We start from the raw sequence: 18066 nt of genomic DNA, 5'->3' as shown, positions 1-18066 counted from the left end.
AAGAGTATCCTGATCAGGGATTCGCGAAGGGATGATGCACTTGTCAGAATTTCTATTCGAACTAGAATCCTTCGAAACTCACAAAAGTCAATACTCGAACAAAATACAATTCGATCTCACCCAAAGTTTGATTCACCCAAATTATTTCTTTGCATAATTACTCGAAGAGAAATAATTGCTCGCAAGAAATAATAATCGAAGACAGGAGGAGCGACATGAAGGAGCGTGGCACCGTAGAAGGGCGGAGGGCGTGTTAGAAGGGTTCGGTGTGCAACAGCACGGTCACACACAGGGGTCAGCTACAGATTTTTGCGGGCAGCTCGAGCCGCCGTTGGGCAGCTGGCGTGCGGTTAGCCGCTCTAGCCACAGCGCTGCGTCGGTCGTGCATCACCGGCCACCGTATTAACCCCAAGCCTCGACGTACTCGGCCAGTACCACAGGCCACAGAGTCCGCGGTCCATGGTGCCCCATGCCCGTCCTCTCTACCTGTACACCCACCAACTCCACGCCGCCACCATATTGGCCATAATTGTTCACGGTTCCTCGCGTTTCACCCGGACCGCCTCTCTCTCTGCCTCGCGATGGAACGCTCGGAACGTTTGTATCCTACCGTTCGATACGTTTTCCTCGTGTTAAGCAACGAACGTTTAATGCCTCGGTATTTAATGCCCACTATTCGCTGCTCTTCCGCTCCATTCGGCTTTCCATCGGATATTTTGCGGTTCTGTTTTTATTCGCGCTCTCCGATCACATTTGCCTATGTGAACGCTAATCAATTCTTGTGTTTTGCAACTTCGAAATAACATTCTGTGAGACGATAAGCATTAAAGTTTTTAACTATACGTAAACATTTTTCTATCGATCCTCATACACTTCATATAATGGAGATTTAACAGTCTATCAATTTTGATTCCTGTCGAGAACCTTGATTCGTGTCGAGAACTATGAACGATATAAGTTCTCGATTCGGACAAAGTTGCGCGTGAACAACGAACAGAGATGATCGCGGACGGTGATCAGACATGTCGCGGCGGTTAAACCGCGAGCCAACCCGTTCGAATGAATAAATCACGTACAGACGAGACGTTTCCAAAATGCGTGCGTGTCGCTATACAAGCAATATCCCTGATAATGACAGGTTACGCGCGACGATACACGAACTTCAGTGTAACCCAGGCTACCAGGAAATGTTCCGCGAAGTTAAGTACCGTGGAACAGGGTCCCGGTCGTTCGCTCCGTTATTAGCATCGGTGGCAGCGCGTAGAGGCTCGATCGAACCCGGTAGAGACCAGATATAACACGAAACGAAAGAGATATGCTCCCGGGAACGTGTCAAATTAGCCGTTGTTTTCTTCAACGTGTAATCATTCTTTCTGCGGGATGCTGACGAATGGGGCCGCCGAGAGCTCGCTTCCTTTGTATCCTTTTTGGTGGAATGTTTCTTCGACGTTAAACCGCGGAATATGTAAAGGTATATACCCGGTACGCGAGTCTTCGGAAGCAAGGATAAAAGTCGAGGAAGTAAGAATATTAGCGGAGCGTGGATCGCCGGTGGAAATTTATCTAGCCATTAGTCGGTTGTAGAACGCGTTAAATCGGTTCATCGAAACGCAACAAGATCGGTAATAACGGACGTAGCTCTCGATTCGAACAGTTTTCATAGGCCATCGAGGATGATTAAGAGGCATAACGACCGATGTGGATCCGCGTACAGGTGGCTGGTAACATTCGAGTATCGGTGGATCGATCAGCGAGTAGTAGCCGACACGAAAGGGCGGGAGAGAACAGCTAGCACGAGCTCATATTCCACATAATGAGGGCGGCAGCAACATCAGACAGACCGACATGGCCGCGTAATTGAAACCTACCGGACGTGCTGACCGGCGGTGCATCTCTATCTCTCTTGAATTTCGTAAAAACGGAACTACTCTCCGCGGGAAATCGGAACGTACCTTTTGTGCTCGCTCTCCGCCACGCGAAATCCATTTGGACGAACGCGGCCCCGTGTATACGCTTCCTTCGCGCGTATACGGCCGTTTACGATCGATAAAGCTGCCTCGATCGCTGGTAATTGGACGATTTCGCGTATCGAGACCGGGAAACACCGAAATACCTGAACGCGATCGAGTCGAAAAACCATACCCTATACTCTGTACGTACGTAATTTCGGTAATTTGTGCTAACTAACGACTTCGACTGAGATTACTAAATTTCCTGGGACCCTCTCGGACTTGCCAATGATTAAAAAGTCGAGGGTGAATCAATGGATTACCGTTAGGTCGTTGCGTTTGATACCGTTTGATCAATTTCATGGCGTTTAAAGTGTAACACGATTCGGCGACGAAAATGAAGTAGCACTACTAGTCTAAACTAGTGAGATACGAGGAAAGTTAGTTATTGATAAAATTACTTACATACTGCGTTGATCCATCGTCGAGTAACGAGTCCACAGCGTCGCGACATGAAACAAAAAAGACACGAACGTTAATAAGTGTCACCGTTTATATCTACTTATCTAAAGTAGCGCACGGACGATCGTACTCGCGTGGCTACGCGATTAAGCCTCGAATTCATGGCGGATATCGTTAACGGACGTTATGGGGTGGAAAGGCAGAATCGCAAGGACGAAATATCGTCGAGTATATAGTCGGACGTTCGTTGACAGGCGGCAATCAAGTTACGCGGAGCCGGCAATCGCGTATCGGCCGGCAAATACGATATAACTGCTATTAACGTCGTTTTTGCGGCGAGCATGATAGCGCGGTGGCGTGCGAGCGTGCGAGCGTGCCAGCCACCGAGAAACCACCCGATCGGCGTTGTTACGTGGAACGTTCGCATGGAAAATCATTGGAGAGAATTTCCAAGGCAAAGTAGAATCGAGGAACGTGCAACGGCGAGCACGAGACCGTTCCTCGATCCGTCATGATCAACCGGCACCTGTGATTTAATTGTCACTCGGCCGACTTCGGCAAAAGTTCAGGGACGCTGCCGGCTAGCACGATAATTTTCTACCCGCCACCCTAAACATGGCCACTGTATAACTCCCTTATTCTGTTTCGTGTAATCACGATACGTTAGAAGAGCAATTATCGGTAATTTTCTTTTCAATGTGTTGAACGAAAAGAGTGTTGCACGATAAGATACGTACGCGAGGGTACCGTTGGAACGGGATCCGATCGATTCGTTGTCTAATAACGCGAGTGCGGTAATTAGGAATTTTATGCGAGCGCGGATTAGTAACGATTTAAGCGTGTTCTTGTTATTTCCGGAATAGCGAAACTGTAATTACGTTATTTTCTACGCTGTTATCCTCTCGTTAAGTACAGAGGGTGTCGATATTACAAGCTTCTCGATCATGTTATCAAGAGGCGAATCGCGAGGAGCATTCGAAGCGAAAACGCGTTTTACGAATCTTGTCGAACGAGCGACACGATATCCTGTCCAGCAATTATAAAACTGCTGTATAGAGCCACCGTCACCGCGAACACATGTCGGGTTAGTGCTACCCCCTGCTACCCTCGGTTTGCGTTCTTCGACGCCGACATGGGAGCGAACGCGCGACACGCACGAACGTACGCACGCACGAACGCGCGTACCGACGCTCGACGCGACGCGACGCCCCCCGTTCATCGGATCGCCACCATCGTGTACTCGCACGTTTCTGCTAGCGTACGCCTGCGTGCGTCGCGGTTCTGAATAATTTGACATGTTGTCGTACACGTTATTATTCAGATAGATCTTGAGATACGCGACTCGAGCGGACCTCCTTACGGTGAACCTCGCACACTCTCCTTCGATCATCCGGTTCGTTCGTTTGCTCGCCCTAACGCGTTTCGTCACGATCGTTCTTTTACTCAAAAAATCAAATCATTATGTCACGAGACACTTCACGATTTATTCGTTTCTCAAAAGCAGAGCGTTCTGTTATTATAAAAAAGATCGTCTGAATATTTCTGCTACACGTAACAAAATCCGAGCAGCTTAAAGGAAAGTCGATACAGTCGCTGTAAATGTACAAAGTTGCTCGATATCGACGACAACGATCGATCCGAAGGCAGAGATCGGTTTTCACCGACGAAACGGTACACCGTTGCAACAGAATCGATAAAAGTCATGATAGTCGCGAGTTTCTCTATGGAGATTGACATTTAGATTACGGCTGCAGGGATTGTCATGCGAACGGTGAACCCCCTAATAGGCTCTATTAGCATGAAACGGTGTAATCGCTTCGCTTTCGCATGCACACAAGAAAAGAACGGTCCCCTATCTCATTATACGCGTGGATCGTGGAGACGTGTCTCCGTAATAATACAGTTGGCAATCAACTAAACGTCGAGAGACGCGAGCATAATAAACCTGCAGCCCGCACCTGCGCTGCACCGTCTAATTATTCGACCGCGGTTTTTTAAGTCGCGGCGATTTATATCGAGCAATTAGCTCTGGCTGTACCGCTAATTGGAGAGAGACCGCGTACCAGCGCTGATAAACAACCATTATCTCGTTAGAGAGCTTCGCGTGGGGTCTGCCATTTCGCCAATACAATCGAAACTTTCCAAACACGAAACACGCTGTTCAATTTCCAGCGAAATTCTGAATGTTCCGCACGCGAACACTAACGAGAGAACTATACCGATTATTCTATCAGGGCGGTAACATTTTTTTTTTGTAAAAATGATTTAGCAGAAATTGTAGGAGATTGAAACTGAGGCGCGAAAGGGGCGGGTTTAAGATAGAGGGAAATCCACGTTACGCGCGTGAAAACATAAATTAAAATACGCTAGAACAGTCGGTTGTATCAATCAACGTCTGGCAGGTAGAAGGGAGGCGCGAAGATACTTCGTCATTAACTCGGCAATGGGCCACTTTTCGGGGAACCCTCTTAGCTCAGATTCTGGTAATTTACTTGCCGAGGATGAGATTGCTCGAGCACCTTGTCCGATATATCCGAGTCGTTTTCCTTCCGTAAACTCGATCGTTTTCACTCGTCTTGTTGCAATTCAAAATTATTGTAATTCCCTCGGAACAATTCGGATTCATCTTGACCATGCAGCAACATTAAACAAGTCTACATCCAGATTATCAAACATCCATCTTACGCTTACGAAGCGGAACGCACCCCTTATTTTCGTCGTTCCGTAAGCTATTACTAACAACGACAATGTTGATACGATGGACGTTCGCAGCTGCGTCCATCGGTAGCGTCTTGAATGGTCATCGATCTATACATATGCAAGAGGGTAACGAAATGGGGTCCAGTTGCACGCTCAGAGAGATCTTCCGCGGCAGATATAGCGCCGGTCCCTAAACATCCACCATTATATTAAATTGTGTATATTTCCCTTCATAATTACTTGAATTATACGCATTATGTAAATCGCTATGTTAATGCACTGCTTCCACCCTCCCACACCCTCGTACGCACATTCTACGTCTTTCGACCGCCGTGCTATCCGCAGGATTACAGCAATTTCGTTTAAGCGCGCGCTAAATGTTACTTTATGCACTTTTTATTCAGGCATCCGGCATCCGCTCGCGCTGATACGCGGCTCACCCTGGGCTACGCTCTTTCTAGATCGTCCCCGTTTAACGCATGCCCCTATTTACATAATATTTCGCGGGAGATCCGTATCGGGCCCGTGAGCGTGTTGCGGTAATGCATTTTTACGGCGTCCCGTGTTAGAATCAGAAGCTCGAAACTGATCATTCGACGTCACTGCGTGCCCACCAGATCGATCGATTTCGCCGAAGAAGGTTCGATGAACCCCTTAAATCTTGCTTCGCAAACATTCTGGGACCAGTTTCCTGATTTTTAAAAATTCTTTATTAAGACCATCGATTTCATAGATGTTAATCTTTTCTGCACACTGTTCAGAAAATTTCCTGATTTTAACAAATTCTGTATTAAGATCGTCGATTTCACAGACATTAATGTTTTCCGTACACTGTTCAGAAAATATGATATATTCAAATTGTGAAGTAAGTCGACACATGCTCGTTAGTGTACAAGCTGAAAGTATAATAGTAATTTGCACTAAACGCATACGGGTAGTGTAGATCATCCTGTCTCGAACATATTGTTATATGGAATGTATCCTAACGCGATAAAAGAACGAATAGCAAATTATTGTTGAAAAGGTGCGACGAAGCCAATCGCGATAATTCGTGGCTTGCATTCGACGTGCAACATCTGCCCCGCTTCTTGCGCTTCTTTTTCTCCGACTACTCTGTTTCTCTTAGCCCGATTCCGCTCTATTTACATAATGTCTCGCAAGATCGGTATCTGGGCAGAGATTGCGATGCCTTAATAAGCGCCGCCGCTGAAATTAGGATCCTGAAGCGATTCGCGCGCATTCTCGCCGACGCGGGGATCAGCCTTGGACGGTGCAAAATACCGAGCTCCGATGGGTCGGATAAGCGAGATCTTTGTTATTAGCGATAAGCATCGAATCATAAAGCAAATCGACGCCGCTGGTCGCCAGTTACTCTCGATTCACGTGTTTTCGGCCAACCTGAACGCCGCCCTGACGTTAATTCCTGGGTAATTTCGTGTAAACACGATGTCGAACAACGCTTTACACGTAGCGCTACGGTTTTTCGTCATTTCGCTTCCAACGTCGAATTTCGCTACTAATTTATTCGCTCTACTTATACGACAACTTTCGACGTTTTCTCGGAAAATTATACCTCGTTTTCTCCGTTAATTGGACTTCAGAATAAAACTCGAACGGTTCTGAAATTCGTGAACAGGTTGTCGTGAAGGTTCTCATAACACAGAAATGTTTTCACAGTTTACTAAGGCAAGTAGGATTATTTTAGAGGGCTCTTCGAGTGGATCTTATCTTCGCTTAAAGTGACGCTCGAGCGACTCATCGCCGGATTGTCGGAGAAAATTAAAGATCGATGCTGTTAACGGTAAAGTTCTCGTCCTTTTTCTTTCCGGAGGAGGCCACAGAACGATTACCAAGTAATCCGTGGCCTCATTACCGTGGCCAATTATCGAATGGACCCGTCGACTCTCAATCAACCGGTGGACGAGGACGAGGACGATGATCGACGACGAGGTAGATGACGATCGACAGCAATTTCGATGATGATACGGAATTATCCAGCGCGAAGGGATCAGCGGATCTCGAAAATGAAGAAGAAGGTAGCCGGCTACTTTCGACTCGAACAACCTCTCTCTTTCGCACTCCCCAATGTTTTTAACAATGTTTCTCCGGGCACATGGACATCGGTAGACATTTACTCGCGCATGTGTGATACGCGAGCGTACGAGGAGGTTTATTACGCGCGTAGACGGGGTAGAAGGACGATCAAGGATCCGCGGGCGAACTTCGTTACGGACCTGTGTGATTTTCCATGCAAATTGAGTTGTTCGCCTGTCATTATGCTAATAAAAGTAATGACGCGTCGCGTATATACGGGTAATGCAGCTGCTGTAATGAACCGTGGTGCATATCGGCGTCGGAGGTCCTCGCACCACGCTGTCGTGACACTGACGACATTTTTCCACGTTCGACAGCTGAGACTGGGTCCCATAAATGTTCGCTGAAACTTCCCGTATAGACATTAGGCACCGTGTATCTGCAAAGGATAAGGGTGTTCACCCTCTAGCTGTTGCATACTCTAATTAACTCTTCAACTGTCACGACGAACATCTGTAGTGCAGCTCATTAAAACATCGGTTGTTAAGGATACAAGTTAATTATCGAACTTAAGTTCACAGCATGGGATCTGTTATTGTTGGTGTAACACTAATGTTATTCGAGGCTCCTTACTAATTATTCGGTAATGAAAGATTAGTAAATGAATCGAGTTCTCGAAATTATTAGACGAAATAACGAGACAAGATGTTAGTAATTATCGCGAACGATCGTGACGGTTATTCCGCAACTTTTTTCCTCCCTGAGCGTTAACACGTTCGCTACGAGACTTTTCTTCTGGAGTAACGAACACGCAAGAAATTAGCCGTAATAAAGATATCCCACCTCGCATTTACGCTTGAACTTGATGGCGAACCGCGTGTACTACAAGCCGACGTTAATTACTTTTTAAATTCATGCTACGGTAAAAGGAGCTTTTGTCTATGCCGCGCTTTCTTTTCCAAAAATTTTCCAAATTTAAAATGTTTCACGGTGTTTGTATTTTTTAAGAATTCAAGTCTATATAGTAGCTGAACCAAATGGAGTTTGGTAATTTTTAGTACTGATATTATTACCACGTGTAGAGATATAACGCCAGACGTAGAAACCAGATATAATACCAGGCGTGGAAACATAACGCGTGGCGATACTAATAGATAATACACCGCACGGTGATAGAAAATGTTGTGATACCACGACAATACCACGTTCAACATATCGCGTGGTGATAATAATATGTAATAATACGTTATTGGGTTCAAATATTACGGTAATCTTCGTATATCGCCGTGCATTGTTAGGCTACATTCGTAGAAGCGCTTACGAGGGGCCATGTAGCAAGACTACCGTAATACAGAAGTATGCGTCTGAACGTAGGAAGTTGTTCGACCGTCATTAACTGTTTCCCAGCCGCAATTGAATTCGCTCGAACGCGTTTTCCCGCGTAAAGAGGGTGTAAACCGAATATGTTTTTCCGGGCGCGAGAAAGGGGAACGTTAGCGAACATCGATGGTTCGTTTCTCACAAAGCGACGCTCGTCACCCGCCGATGCATCGTGGGAGTGATTGCGGAAACGTCTGCCGTCGCGTCGGTGCCGCCACCGCCACGTAACGTGCGTGCATAATGCATATCGCGTGACTCCGTCACGGATCCGGACAGTTACAACGTGTACACGCGTAACAATATCGCGTATCAGAGGGAATCTCTCTTTCTCTCGTCCCGGCGTCTGGCATTTTAATCGAAACCCGTGAGGGAGAAATAGATTGCCCGGGCAGAACGTGTACTCGCGCGGTCGGCCCGGCGTAACGAGCGGTTTTATAAAATAGACGCCACACCGTTTCGCGTTCCTTCGCTCGCCACAGTACCATGAGTTTTCTTTAAAACAGTCCATCCTGAAACATTGTATCGCAATTAGAAACGCGCCGCAATTATCCGTTATCTAGTCCCCGGTATCGAACTTAATAACGAACCGCTTCTTATCGGGAACTCGTTTACGGAGGATGGAAAGCTTCAACCTCCCATCGATAATTTATCATAAGTCGATTTCACTAGAATGTTCTCTAATTTAATTAGATTCAACTCTTCATTTTGGGGAGATTAGCTAAGTGCTATTTGTCAGACTTCATGCTTTCGATATCTATGATAGAGCACAATTACTGTAATAATTTATTCTTCGTACATATTAATATCTATCATTCTATTTGCATATGAACGACAAATTCATTATGAAGATTTTTATAAAGCTCTGTCATGTATGTCATATGTCATATGTCATATGTCGTACGTCATATGTCTTAATTTAATAAATCTTTATTACAACCTAATCGAAATTCCAACATGACAAAGCTGCCCAGAGTAAGGCTAAATTGGACATCATTTATTTCTGAAATATTGCAAAATATCGAATCACTCGAAGGCCCGATACTTCGAGCAATTTGTAAAACAAGAATTACCATTCTTGCCGAGCGTCCACAACGGCCTCCACATGTTGCGACCTTGCCTTTTTTTCGGCGTCGACCGGGTATATCGCGAGCGGCGCTATAAGCGGGCAATTAAAAGCGTGCGGCAGGGACATTTATGTTGGCACTAACTGCCCGTTAAGACGGAGGAACCGCCTAACCGTGGAAGGTGTAATTGGCCGACGTGCTGAAGCTGCAGCTCGTAAAACAGCGGGCGTGCCTGGCTCGCAGTAGTTTTTCCGCTCGCGCCGCCTCTACCTATCGCCTTTCGTTGAATTTTCAATTAATCCACGTCGTCAATCTTTTCGTCCTTTTCTAAAATCCTCTCTACCTGCGTGCTCTTCAGGCGTTGCGAGAAATCGATTCGAGTTTCGCCATTCTAACGAGAAGCTTCGTTAAGTCCTTGATTCCGTGCACTTTTTTTAATTACCGGTTTTGATCGTTTTACCCGAGTGATCTGATATAAAAATCTGTTCAAGTTTTCTATACGATCATTATATTCGATATAATAAATAAGTTTTAAATTTTCTTATCGAAAGGAAAGGGAATGATCGGACGGTGCCCTAAACGAAAATTAAACGCCAAAAGCGTAAAAACGCGGCGTAGAATTAGCCGATCGTCGCTGACGCGTTCAAGCTTCGAAAACGTCTACGAAGATCGATGAAGTCGACGATGAGCTGGCAAAGAGGGAAACGATCGATCAACGGGTCGCGATCTCGAGCTCACGAGGCGCAGGTCTCTGGTCCCAAGGTTGGATGGGCAAATAAGAAAAGAGCTTAACTGAGACGTCGCATCTGGCTCATTAACATCTCGTTGGACACGAGTTCGCGCGTTCTTCGCGAATTCGTTTTCACTGCGGCCAATATATTTTAATTAACGATTACGCCGTAAATATCGTTTATCGGCATCGTAAGTCAGCCGAAGCCGAGGATATAACATTCATTTTCGGTCGGGCAGGGTGCGCGTAGGTGTGACATCGGTTTCTGCGCGGGCCAAGGGGGTCTCAGGTGGCCCCTGTTGCCGATAACTCCTCGCCCGAAATAGGAATACTTGAAATTCGGTTATTAATTTCGTTTCGGGGCCCGACGGGGCGCTGGCGACCCCCTCGTGCGTGTCAGCCGGGGTTGGCCCTTCCTGCCTCGCCCTTGGGTCTCCCTTGAGACAATGGCCGCCCGCGGTGCCCGATGTCTCCGACGACGTCTCAGGACCCCCGTCGTGGCAGCGCCGGCCACGCATGCCCGCCGTTTTACTGCTATAGAGACGTCAGATATCCGTCCCGTCATTTCGTATTCGTGCCCTCGCCACCACCCTAAGAGATGCCTTTTGTACGGACCGCGGCACTAACTTTTACTATTTCACCGATTTCTTCGAACATCCGCCGTTTCCGTACACCCGTATTCCAACTTCATGCACGGCTAAGTGGAACATCTGCGCTTAAACAAAGAACACCTACATTAAACAGTTCTTTCTCGAGTTATGCGAGTATCATGTTCCGAGTCAAGTACGAATCCTTCGAGTACACCTGCCACGAGCTCTAGGAATTCGAAAGAGCAGGTGCATATTCTCTTTGTTTTAATCTGATACGTGTGATTGCTGTGGTCAATTTGATCGTTCATAAGCATAATTCAGAGAATACACTTCTCATTTCTGTCAGTCACAGTCGCGTTTTCTCAGTGTCCATCAGGACTCATCTGATGGTTGAACTTTCTGTGTGACTACGAAAATGATCCCTCGCACTGTCGCATGTATTTCACATACTTTAAAGTATTGTAACAGCATCATAAATATTCATGGTCCATTGACACCGTTGAAATTGATGTCTTCACAGAAACATTTCCTCCCTTCCTATAAGATATGTTGCAAATACTTCCCATCGTAGTTGTTGATTATTAAACATTTGAAAAAGTGCATAGCATTCACAGGAACATTTTCTCTTTTCCTATATCCTGCTTCCTCTTTGACCACCCAGAGAAATTAGTATGTACTCGTCGTCATAATCGTAACATCGCACTAAACGGCGAAGAATTAGAAATCGATCGAAGAGGTAATTCGAAGATCCTAGACTGCACAGGACGATCGACGAAGTTCATTATGCAATCACGAGAGATAATCTCGGAAGGGAAGAATCTCGCGATAGAGATCGACCGGTTAATTGAGACTTAACCGCGGGCCTCGATCTCGCGATTATACGGTGCTCGCTGTATGAGAGAAGACACGCGTGTGCTCGGTTTTACCGGATCGTCGAGGGTACGACACACGGCGAACGAGCGGCGCATCGAAACCGTACGAAAAAGGAGCTCCTCGCTGGATTTATCGTGATGCATCGGGATACTGACAAGAACAGCTGTGCACGGCCCCGACTCTCGCAGCGGGAACGGATCCGCCGCGGGAAACAAACGTACGATAACGATCCGCGTGTTTTGCGCCACGTATGATGTTATTGTCGCGATTGATCGCAATTTTCAGCGGAGAACGCGCTGCTGATTTATCGGGAACGGGTTAAGAGGACCGTATACAGAGTGCCTCAAAAAAGGTGCACATTACGAAAATCCCAAATTCGAGGCAAAGAACGATGCTGCTCGACCACTTGCCAATTTGTTTCGATATTAAAAACTGGATACTTTATTTCAATCTTAAGTGAATGGTCCCCGATGGTCGGCCTTATTGCGGACACAAGCTGATTGAATATATTTTTCTTAAATTTCATGTACATCGAGGTCGACATGTATTCGTATATCAAATTTCCTTGTAATCAGTTTTCATATACGAGCACTTTATACAGGAAGTGCAGTGTTATACTCTTTCGAAGCAGCCTGTAGATAGATACATTACAAAGATCGCGTGTACGCTTCTCTCAAAGCCAACAACAAGTTCCCCGACAAACTGTCCACAGGATTGTTCATTAAATAATTAGTTGCTCGTTCTACGTCGCTTTTGAGACTTCGTAACAACTTACAAAGAATTCAATACATAATGGTTTTCACGCTATACCATACTTTTCGCTCGAAAACGATCGATTCGTGCAAGTAATTGCCCAGTTTGTATCATTTCCCGTGGGACGCAATAATAGAAACAAAGTATCCCTTACTCGTTACCGGAACACGAATAACGTGGACCGCGCGTACTCGAGACGAAAATGATCGATTCGTGCAAGTAATCGCGTCGCCTTAGCTCGAATACAATAATAGAAACAAAGTATTCTTTGCTCGTCAAGAGAGCATTCTGACACGAATTACCCGGACGTTAACAAACTTGAATCAAGTGCAGTGAAATCTCGAACCAGGTCGGGTTTGACGTACACTGACAACGTGCAATTTCGAATGCAAAAAATCTGACTGCTACTTACGCCCTGAATTCCAGTTGATCCCACGGTGGATGCGTCGGTTGGTCCAAAACGTACAGTGAGCATGAAACGAAAGGTACAATTTAAAAAACTCGAATTGGTACGAAAATTTTAATCTACTCGGGCAGTCTGGATTTACACGCTCATTTGTAAAATAAATGACAACTATATTTTTTAAAATTTAATTCAATTTCAGTTTGGTTAAATTCTTTAGTTAGTTCATTTTGTTCAAGTGAAGTGATGGTATTTTACTTTCTATCTTTCTGTCTTTAACCCCTTGCACTATGACTTGTCACTATGATTTATCAAGTGCGTCAGTCAGAACTGACTAATTACTACAATATTAAACCAGACAAAAAAATGTGAAATGTTATGTCAATATGTTATAATGCAATCTACTATGCAAATTATAATTAGCCTTGTACTCCAAATTGAAGCGTATTAAAAGTTCCAGTAAAATTAATCATTGACAAAGCTACTAGTGCATCACGAGACTCGTCAAAATAGCGCAAAAGATTAAGAATGTGGATCCCTGTTCTTAACAGCTTATGAAACTATACGTAGAATGTCAAAGGGGCTGAATCAGAAGCAACATATCTACCAAAGAACAAATAATCTCGCAGAAAAACGTGCTGAGTGAATCTTGACCGCTACTGTACCGTAACAAAAATCAATCGCACGATTTAGTGGCGCAAATCGCACGAGCGTGTAAACCCAGCTTTAAACGGACTCACCTGCGGAACCTTTCAACCGTAACAACCGAACAAAGATCTCAATCAAGGTGTTCAGGTTAATAAAAAAAAAAAAAGGGAAGATTTCAGTGGGCGAACGGTTCCGCAAGAAACGTGTAGTCGAATGATGCAGCGTCGGCGAAGGGCAGCTCGAATGGACGACAATGTGTTAATTAAAAACGCATCGGTGTTTGTTCCGCGACGCGGGCAAGAAAGGGAAGACGTCCGGCAGCGTATCGGTAACCGTGAAACGCCGAATTTCGGAGCGACTCGGTTCGTTCGCTGTGCTTTTTTGCCGCGCCGGTTCGATCGAAACCGAAACAAACACGGTAAGCGGAGCAGTTTGCAATAAGTGAAACGCGATACGCGCGAGACTTTTTTCGGGTCTGGCCGGGTCCTCGCGACGGGAAAAGAAACCCGTTCGTTCATGGTAACTGCAGCGATACAGCCATCCATTCACCCTCGTGGACGATGAGCTCCGCAGCCGATACTTTGCTACATTTCGTGACGCCGTAATAACCCATACTCACGGACGTTGGATCCTGGACAGCGACGGTGATCCCGGTCAGCGCATGAAACAGAAAAAAAGATCGGGATACGAGTTAAAAACGGGTCGGAAGGTAACTCCAGTCGGCGTCCATCGTTTCGCGAACCGTTTAATTTTCAATTTCTTGGACCGTTCCGACGATTCGATTTCTCTCACCGACGATTGTGGCTCGCTATCTCGTTCGGGTGAAACGGACTTGATTAGCTAGGCCGAGTACATGATCAAAGTGGAGCGGACAGAGCTGCCATTATCTGGGAGGAATAATATTATCCAGTAACCAATCTGGCTTTCGATATTCGTTGGAGGCAGCACTTGAACGTTGATTTTGAATCAGCGAACCGCTTTCCTTCGTTGATTTCGGTTTTCGAGAAAGTTGCTCTTATTACAACTACACTTTCGGGTAGTTGAAACCTTCCCTGCTTTCCAAGCAGCCTTGGCGCACTATTTAAAATTTAGAAATTTTCAGATTATCGAGTCCCGAAAGCTTAAAAGGGCAAATTTGCGTTCCGCTGTGAAATTACCATATTGGCAATTTCTACAACCCCGATGTAATTGGAGGAGGAATCGTTTCTGCCCCCGTGCTACGTGCATAATGGCCGCGCCAGGATCCGAACTATAAAGAAGACGTTCTGTCTCGACAATTTGTTATGCATACCTCGCATGGCCGAAAATTGCATTTAATTCGACCCTGCTTACGAGTCCGATCGGTTGGCCCAAGGTAACGGGCACGCCGAAATGAGGTGGGTTCGGGCATAAATGTAGATGTTCCATTTAAAAAGCCGTTTTCGCGTGTTTAGCATAATATGTAATCGCGCGAATCGCTCGGTCGTCGTATTATCCGCGATCCTCGACGCGGTTATATCGCGTCCACCGATAGTCGTTAAAAAATGGCCCCCGAGATCGGCTCGATCGCGTTCCCGGAACAGTTTATACTCATCGAAAACGAGCTCGCGCCAAGAATATGATCAGTTTCCTCCTTCCTCGGTTGCCGACAAAATTATTAAGCGATGTCGCTCGCCGGGGAGAAAATCATGTTAAGGACGGCTCTAGACAACAGATTTTTACGATGACACTCATAAATAATTATGCGAGATTCGTTATAAATTTTGATAATCGATGGGCTGGCCAGAGGCACGTAATGGGTATTGCTTAAATTAAAAGCTGAACGCGGCAGCATTCAAGTTTTTCATATGTCTTAGAACCACCTTATTTTATCATTATAGCAAATCTGGCTACGTGCGTGTGTAAAAATTTGTGGACAATGTAGCTACAGGAGTTGTGGACATCGAATATGGTGTTTTAACGAAAGCACTTTTCCGGACAGGTAGTCAACATGGCGTACGGTTTGTTTATAAAGCTGGAACTCTTCGTGGACACGAATACGTACGTTTTCGACGCGACGGTATTTCGTCGACGAGAAAACGAGCTGCGGTTTTCCGACTGCGCTTCGTCGAGCAACTCCTGTTCCGTTTAAATATTCCATCGTGAAACCGGTATCCGCCTAGCGAGTTTCCATCAGTCGCCGAGTAAATAGCTATTCCGCGTCCACGTAATTCGTACGGGCAAACGGGCTTGCACACCTGCAATCCCCTTACTCTTCGTTGGACAGTTTTACCGCCTTTCGACAATTCCGCCCGCTAGCAGTCGATGTACGCGCGATGGGGAAAAAATCACCGCTCCGTTCGGCGCGAAATCCTCGCTCGCGAATTTTATTACCGATCGGTACACTCGCTCGCTCCAAATCGTCGACGAGGCTCGTTTCGTCGTCGCTTTTCCCATTTTTTCGTCCGGACGAAATTCCGTTACAAGCCTGCCTCCATTTCGAAAATCTGCAGCGGTCGTTAAAGCTCGTTGCTCTAATTATGAGGAAAATTAGAGACAAAGGAAAAGTTGCAGGAAATATTTCTGGTTTCATTCCGTATGTCGCACAGGATGTTATACAAGAGGACAGAAGATCGGCAACGAGCGATTACACGACTTTATAAACGGCACGAAGAAAGTGGAGAAGATGAAGAGGAGGAGGACAGCTGACGGAGGGAATCGGTTGGCCGCAAGATCGTTCGGCTCCCAGCGGAATTTTAACTTTTAATAATAAAGCGAGGGAGTTGTTACATTATGATAGGGGTCCAAGAGAAACGGTGGAGGCGAATTAAAGGCGGTAGGAGGATCTGCTTGTCCTCGTCTTTCCTGGACCAGGGCAAACCGCAGCACAGGTACCGCCGCCACCGCGTAATTGCCCGCCTCTCACTTGCCGCTCGTTCGATTGATTATTATTTTTGCGCCGCCTGACCCCGACTGACCTCGATGCTCGGCAACTCGATTGCCGTTCGATCTCATCATTAAGAGGACCCGAAAGATCTTCGTGGACACCATCTCTTCAACCATCATCGAATTACTTGTTGATCGCGTGATCTTTGCCTCCTTTGAATTTGTCATAATTTACCTCGATTAGTATTTTGTTTTTCAAAGATAAAATTTGAAGTATTAATTGCATTCGGGTGGTAGTTCATTGTTTAGTATACGACAGGTGACCATTTGGTATAATATAATTTAAAATCAGTACTTTGTAACTCTGCTGGTGTTGTACATAACGAAACTTCAGACTCAAGACACCTATTTCCAAAGTCCGAAACTGTTCAAAATTACAAGGTTTCAAAAGTTCCGAGGTCACAGAAAAAATTCCAGTGGGGAGTGTAATTGGAACGCCCTTTACAACGGAACGGTCAAAACTGGTAGCTATTATACCGAAAGTACTTCTGCTTCGACGAGTACAGACACCATCTCGAAGATTTATTTCGCACGGGACCTGTTGGTTTACACCGCACAAATGTTAACAGTAAAACGACGGAATAACTCTTAAACTCTGTGCAACGCGCACCTTTAATGAACCTCTCAGGCGGGTTACATACTTGGACATAAAAGAACTTATTCGCCGGCCAGCCGATCGGTGGCTGGCTATTATCTTCGTACACCTCGACCCAGCTGACCTTAATGTATCGAACGCTGCCGCTCCTTGAATCATGTTATTAAACCGCTTAAAAGGTTGTGCTCTAATCTATCCCGGGTAATCGAGAAATCTGGCGGGAATCTGACTTTACAGAAATGCTAAGGAGGCTTCTGATCGTGCAAACAAAATTAAGAATGGGATCCAAAGTTGTCAGGCGGAAGAAAGGAATACGTTAAATAAGACAAAAGTAAAAGTGGCAATGATCGAGGAAGTAACCGCAAACGACACGCCTCCTCTTTTTCACGCCGCACAGCGGAGGATAATTTGATTCGCGTGGGAGGACTCGAGTAACGACCGGCTAGGCTCTAAGAGAAACACTATGACCGTAAAAACAAAACTCGAATAAGGACGTACAACTTATTATTATACGAGAGTTGGGAGTTTACGGAGTTTGAGATTTTGGGACATGGGGAGTTGGAATTTTGGTATGTCGAAATGGTAGGGTGGAAAACTGGGACTTTATGGTATAGAACCTTGAGGTATCGGGATAGGTATATTAGAAGACTGAGATGTTGAGATATTAGGAACTTGAGATGACGACTCTGTTCAGCGACACATATGATTATTATTAAAAATTGTTAATTGTCAACTTGTTGTCACTCGATGTACAGTGGGTTCTTTAAACGAGTTCTGATGACGCGTATTCGAGTCCCGCCATTAATGACTCTTTGCATTTACGATAATTGCTTGGTAATATAATAGCAATGAAAAGGTCATAGAGGGTATAAAATTGTAGAATTTCGGTGGCGTTGCTTATGCAACACGTTGGGGCGCTGGGGACCAAGAGTGATCCCGTAATCGCGTAATCCCCGGTTTGCCCCGCGATTCGATCAATTA

The 18066-nt window shown here is 45.6% G+C and overlaps 1 protein-coding gene across 2 annotated transcripts in view; it reads right to left on the bottom strand.

Annotated features, from left to right (window-relative positions):
* The window catches only part of sowah (ankyrin repeat domain family member sosondowah), a 108461-nt gene that overhangs the window by 21431 nt on the left and 68964 nt on the right, over positions 1 to 18066 (bottom strand). For both annotated transcript variants that reach the window (XM_076529950.1, XM_076529948.1), the window contains one exon: positions 2415 to 14217. In XM_076529950.1, coding sequence (XP_076386065.1) covers positions 14101 to 14217 — 117 coding nt within the window. In that variant the 3' untranslated portion in view covers positions 2415 to 14100. The remainder of the gene's footprint in view (positions 1 to 2414; positions 14218 to 18066) is intronic.

Source organism: Megachile rotundata, chromosome 3 (genome assembly GCF_050947335.1).
Source record: "Megachile rotundata isolate GNS110a chromosome 3, iyMegRotu1, whole genome shotgun sequence".
Taxonomy (NCBI): domain Eukaryota; kingdom Metazoa; phylum Arthropoda; class Insecta; order Hymenoptera; family Megachilidae; genus Megachile; species Megachile rotundata.
Note: the sequence above shows the minus strand (reverse complement) of the source record. Positions and strands in the feature narration are given on the sequence as shown.